The sequence below is a fragment of the Fistularia commersonii genome, chromosome 15, assembly GCF_037954325.1.
Source record: "Fistularia commersonii isolate RoL2024-O1a breed Wild chromosome 15, RoL_Fcom_v1.0, whole genome shotgun sequence".
Classification (NCBI taxonomy): Eukaryota; Metazoa; Chordata; class Actinopteri; order Syngnathiformes; family Fistulariidae; genus Fistularia; species Fistularia commersonii.
In genome coordinates this window covers 12,516,277-12,522,500 of record NC_141298.1, presented here as the reverse complement: position 1 = coordinate 12,522,500, position 6,224 = coordinate 12,516,277, and the positions used below count along the sequence as shown (strand labels likewise).

Sequence of the window (6,224 nt, the reverse complement as noted above, 5' to 3'; positions counted from 1 at the left end):
GTGGCTGGACCTGGAACTTCTGTCCGTGAAGGTTCAGAAGAGAACCGGTGACAAATGGCAGCCCTGGTGGAATCCAACCTTCACGCAGGCAACATAGACCGAGATCTGGCTGGTCCTTCCAACACCTGCCACAGGAAAGCCATGGTAGAATACCTTCTACAGGTCTACTAACCTCATGTAGACTGGACCCTCCAGGACCCTGCTGAGGGTGTGGAGTTGGTCCACTGTTCCATGACCAGGACCAAAACCACACTGGTCCTCCTGTGTCTGAAGTTCAACTATCTGGTGGACCTCCTCTCCAGAGCCTCAAATAGACCTTTCCAGGGAGGCTGAGGAAGGAGATCACTCTGTTGGTGGAACACAACAGGAACATCTGGTCCCCCTCCTTAAAGAGGAGGACCACCTCTCAATCCAGAACCACCAGTCTGCCTCCAGAGCTTTGGGGGACCAGAGGTTCCTTGAGGCACCCAAAGGTGCAAAATAAACTTTGGAAAGAAAGCTGACACGAGAGGTTTTTTCACAACTTTATGGTTCATAGATGGAAGAACATCAAAGCTGGGAGGCGTTCACTCAGGTCAAAGGCCTGCTGTTAGTCCAGACTGTTAGCTTTGACAGAAGATCCGTCCATGTTTGGAGACCACGGGATTAAAGTTGGATGACTAGAAGAACCTGTTTGTGGATTCTGACCTCCAGCGAAGCCCGGTCAGATCCTCCTTGGACAGAAGGGGTTGTCACTGCGACCATCAGCAGGTCGCTACCTTCAGCTAGGACACTCCTCCACTCACCTTCCGCGAAGCCATTAATTTGGGTCAGGAGATTTTAATCGCAATGGAAGAACCTGCGTCTTAATCCAGCGGTTAATCCCAGATGTCCCTTTGTCCTTCGAGCTCCGCCGACGTCTGGAAGCTTCATGTGTCGACTGTCAGATCAAGATCAGGGTTCCAGAATGTCAAACATCGGGACCTCCACCACCTTCCAGATGATCAAAGTCCAGATTCTTAGTTCTTCAGATTAACTTCTGTTAGTTTTTTATTTTATTTTTACCAAATCCAATCCCAGGACCTTCTCCAGAAACCCTTGGACTTTTTCCTAATGTGGACTTTGTTTCTCCACTTCAACAAGCAGGGATTTTAGTTACACCTGGAACATCCGGGATACATCCTGAAGGTCCAGTGTGTGAGACACGTCGGCCTACAATGCTGGGTTACCCTCAGTCCAACCCTTGAGAGCTGGACTTTTAGATGGAACCTGTGAACTCCAGACTCTGAACGTTCTTCCATTTGGACCGGTGGACTCCAGGTTTCTGTGGAGTCAGAGGGAGCAGAGTTTCTGTTGGATCCAGGCTATGGGGGCGGAGTGTCCGGGCTGCTGCAGATGTTTCCCGCAGGCCCTCCCCACCAGGAAGACCACCTCGGCCACATTGAGCAGGATGCATATCCCCGATGCGACCAGCATGAAGACGGTGAAGACGGTCTTCTCGGTGGGCCGGGACACAAAGCAGTCCACCGTGTTGGGACACGGGTACGAGTCACACTTGACCAGCCGGATCATCTTGTACCCGGGATAGATCATGTAGAAGAGGTACATGAAGGTCACCTCCAAGGCGATGCGGAACAGCAGGCTGATGACGTAGGTCCACCAGAGGGCGCCGGTGATCTTCATCTTCTGGGTCTTAATCTGCTCCAGGTCCTTGGGGCTGGTACGGCCCTGCAACCTGTGAATCCTCTTGTCCACGTGTCGGCGGTGGGCCACGTGCATGGCGACCAGCAGTGCCGGGGTGGAGACCAGGACCAGCTGCAAGGCCCACAGCCGGATGTGGGAGATGGGGAAGAAGTGGTCGTAGCAGACACTGTTGCAGCCAGGCTGCTGAGTGTTGCAGGTGAAGCCCGACTTCTCGTCTCCCCAAACGCTCTCCGCCGCCACCACTAGGACCAGGATCCGGAAGATAAACAGCACTGAGAGCCAGATGCGTCCGATGCCGGTGGAGTGTCTGTTCACGCCGCTGAGGACGGCGTAGAACGAGGCCCAGTTCATCTTCGGTTCCGGGTCTGAGGAAGAAGCAAAGACAAACCAGAAGGTTCACAAGCATTTCTTTCCCACTTCTTTGTCCGAGGCGAGGGACGTTATCTTCTACACACAGGACCAAAACCACCCCTCCTTGGCCAGGGGCCCTGGGCTGCGGCATGCAGGTTCTGGCACCAACACCAGGAACAAATTAAAGACCGGGGACTAAACCTCAGAACTTGATGAACCGCAAGGCGAAGATGCTGTTCTCAAGCACTGGACTATCGTCCGGTTCAGAGCAAAACTGGAGGCAGGCATTCCTGTAAGCCGTTCAATCAGATCCATCAAAGACAGAGCTTCAGCCTGGAATTGATTGACGACTGTTGGACCTAAAGGAGGTGACCAACGTGGACCAGTGATTCCTTGAGAAGAACCACAGAGATGGTAACGTTCCATTACTGGAACAGGATGGGGATCTGGTCCACTCAAGTCTACTCTGGTCTGGTCCGGTACATTTCCAATCAGTTCTAGTCCAGTTCAGTCTGGTCCAGTCTGGTCTACTCTGGTCTGGTCAGGTATGTTCCAATCCAGTCTGGTCCAGTCCAGTCCACTCTTGTCCTGTATGTTCTCATCCAGTCTGATCCAGTTCAGTTCAGTTCAGCCCAGCCTGTTCCAGTCTGGTCCAATCTGGTCCATGTCAGTCCGGTTTGTTCCGATCCTGTCTTAGCCATTCTATTTTGGTCCATTCTGGTCTGGTCTGATCCGGAACGTTCCAATCCAGTCCAATTCAGTTTGGTCCAGTCTGGTCTACTCTAATCTGGTATGTCCCAATCCGGTCTTGTCCAATCCAGTCCAGTCCAGTCCTGTATGTTCCAATCCAGTCTAGTCTTATCTACGCTTGTCCAGTCCAGCCTAGTCTGGTCTAAGCCAGTCTGATCCATTCCGGTCCAGTCTTGTCCGCTCCAGTCCAGTCACTTTGCTCCTATCCAATGTAGTCTTGGGGTTGTGGTCAGAGTGTTGTCCGGTCTGGTCGGGTCCGATCCGGTCCAGGAGACGTTACCAGGCTCAGCAGGAGGTGTCAGAGGCATATGAGGCGGCGAACGGGTCGACTGGGAGCTTCTGGTTCCTGTCAGAAGCAGAGGAAGTCTCTCTGGCCCCACAGGGGGTTGAGGGGGCAGGGGGGAACAGTCAGATGCTAAGTTCTGTCACCACAAGCCACGTGACCCATCCTGGCCCGTCGCCATGGCGCCAGGGCCGGGTGTAAACCCCCGACGACCGGGTGAGGTTCCTCTCCCAAAGCGAAAGTGGATGTCCTCCTGTCGGTTCTTCATGTTGCCCGGAGGTTACTGAGGAGCAAAGAATGAAGAGCGCCAGACCGCGGATCTTACCTTCAGCCGCCCTCAGAACGTCCGGTGCCTCCGGCCCGGATCGGTGCGAGCGGATGGGACGCCTTGGCGGGACTTTGCATTGCTAATGGCGTCCCCGCCGCTCGCCGCCGAGCACTGGAGGTCAGATGCTCCGCCATTTGCATACAATCCCTCCTTTGAGGAGAAAAACACAAACGGCCTCTCAGCTGAACTCCCTGGACCTCCGGAATCTGGGTGGAAACCAGACACACCACACCGGCGCCCGACACACCGAGGAGGGTGGGGTGTGTGTGTATGTTTGTGCGTGTGTGTTTGTCCATGCATATGTGTGTGTGTGTTTGCCCATCCATGTGTGTGTGTGTGTGTGTGTGTGTCCTCAAACATATACGTATGTTTGTTCTCAAGCATATACGTGTGTGTGTGTGTGTGTGTGTGTGTGTGTGTGTCCATGCATGTGCATTTGTATCCTCAAACATAAATGTGTGTGGCACTGAAATGTGTGTATACGTGTTCATGTGCATTTGTGTGAGAGTTGATACACATATTTTTGTGTGTGTTGTGTGTCCGTGTGTGTGTGTGTGTGTCTGTGTATCCACGCATATGTGTGTGTCCCTAAGCATATATAAGTGTATGTGTCATTCTCAATGTATGTGTCCATCCGCATTTGTGCGTGTTCGGCTGTGTGTATCAGTCTGTGTGTGTGTGTGTGTGTGTGTGTGTACCAATCGGCCTCAACAAAGCATCTATCATAACAGTTCCACATTAGTGAAGGTGCTCAAACTATCTGACATGTTCTGTTTGTTCATCTCACACACACACACACACACACACACACACACACACCACACACACAAACACATAGACCCCTCCCTCTACAGAAGAAAATATTAGACGTATTCTCCTGTAAAACCGGTCCAGTCAGTCAGGACTCCTCCCACCATCAGGAATCTGTGTGTGTGTGTGTGTGTGTGTTTGTTTGTTTGTGTTTATTCGTGTCTATGTGTGTTTGTGTTGACCATGTCAATCCTCCCCATTTTCAGCTGGGCGACACCCGGTGGTTGATGTCAGTCACTGCAGTGGACCAGAGGAAACTTGGGGGTGGAGGAGGTGCAAGAAGAGAAGGAGGTGGAGGAAGAGGTGGTCACACTTGGTGTGTGAAATATTTACCGGTTGCAGGAGCGATTTCAGTGACGGAAAAAGAGGAAGTGAAGAAGAGGAACAGCTTTAGAGACGTGGAGATGCAAGAAGCCTCTAAGGTGGTGGACGGAGCTTTGAGCACCCTGGACATCAGTTGACAATGGAAGGGCCAGGAGATCCACTGCACTCTGTACCCCAACAGAAGTGTACTGCTGCACTCTGTACCCCAACAAGAGTGTAGTACTGCACTGAGTACTCCACTCAAGTAGTGCAGTACTGCAGTCAGCACTGTGTTGTCCTTGTACTGCACTACAGAGGTTTGCCCTCTAGCAGAACGAGTTCCTCTTGTTTGACAGGGACGGAGCCGAAGAGTTTGGCCGTTAATTAAAATCAATCAAATCCTGGCTGCAGATCATCGTAGTTTGCTTTCTGTCTGGTGTGCCTCCTGACGACGCCATGAAGCTCTGAGGAGAACCACGTCATTCCTGTGGAGTTCTGTGCACCCATCTACCTCCCTGAGATGTGCTGTCCTACCAGTGCAATAACCCGGGGTATTTATTTGTCATGGTGATAATATTTACCCCATATGAGCTTTACATACCCTACTTCGGCTTAGATCATTGCTTCTCAAATAGTGGGGTGGGTGGGGGGGTGTATGACCCCAGGGAACATGATTATGGTGGAGTATTAGCTCTATGGTGTAGGTGGCATAGGTTCTTTTTTTTGCACTGAGCATTCGCACACACAGCACAGAGCAGGAGGTATAAAGTGCTGTGAACAAACCCTCAAGAGACATCATGGAAGAATATTTAACAGGGATGATAAGGAAGTTGGTGAGATAATGAGACAAACAAAAGTCACCTGAAAGCTAAGACGTGGAAATATGACGTATGTAATGCTTGGTTTCACCGTGACAACGGTGGGAGACGAGAAAAGACTGGTGTGTTTACTGTGTCTACAAATGTTGGTAGCGGACACCATGAAGCCAGATAAATTAAAGACTTTACATCACTATTACCCTGATAAGCCGCTTGAGTTGTTTTAGCAAAAACCTGCCGATTATTGCTAACAGACATCCCGCTACTTTATTAAACCAGCGAGCACTATTATATTAATAAATGTTATAAGTTATTCTCTGTTGCAAGTTGATCTATGTTTCTTTCTTTTTCGTTTCTTTAATGTTAATAGGGATACAAGTATGTTAGACTGGTGCAGGACATGTATGCTAGCTGTGAGACAGTGGTGCGGTGTGCTGTAGGGGTAAGTTTAAGGTGGGACTCCATCAGGGATCTTGTTTGCAGTGGTAATAGACAGGCTGACAGATGAGGTTAGACAGGAAACTCCATGGACCATGATGTTTGCAGATGACATTGTGTTCTGTAATGAGAGGAGAGAACAGGTAGAGGAAAATCTAGAGAGGTGGAGGTATGCTCTGGAAAGGAGAGGAATGAAAGTTTGTCGCAGCAAGACATAGTATATGTGTGTGAATGACAGAAACCCAGGTGGAACGGAGAGGCTACAGGGAGTGGAGATCAAGAAGTTGGAGGATTTCAGGTACTTGGGGTCAACATTCCAGAGCAACGGAGAGTGTGGAAAAGAGGTGAAGAGACGGGTTCAAGCAGGTTGGAATGGGTGGAGAAAAGTGTCAGGGATGCTATGTGATAGAAGACTATCAGCCAGAATAAAAGGAAAGGTGTACAAGACAGTGGTGAGACC

The 6,224-nt window shown here is 50.5% G+C and overlaps 1 protein-coding gene across 2 annotated transcripts; it reads right to left on the bottom strand.

Moving 5' to 3' along the window:
- Positions 1 to 517: 517 nt before the first annotated feature.
- gjb1a (gap junction protein beta 1a) lies at positions 518 to 3,474 on the bottom strand. 2 transcript variants are annotated; one of them, XM_086160744.1, is made up of 2 exons: positions 3,393 to 3,474; positions 518 to 2,048 (listed from the first exon to the last, which is right to left on the bottom strand). In XM_086160744.1, the coding sequence occupies exon 2, from the start codon at positions 2,032 to 2,034 to the stop codon at positions 1,312 to 1,314; it is 723 nt and encodes a 240-aa protein (XP_086016870.1). In that variant the 5' UTR covers positions 2,035 to 2,048; positions 3,393 to 3,474; the 3' UTR covers positions 518 to 1,311. The 2 variants fall into 2 exon arrangements, with proteins under 2 accessions (XP_086016870.1, XP_086016869.1); XM_086160743.1 differs by lacking the exon at positions 3,393 to 3,474 and adding an exon at positions 3,065 to 3,127.
- Between the last annotated feature and the right edge of the window lie 2,750 nt (positions 3,475 to 6,224).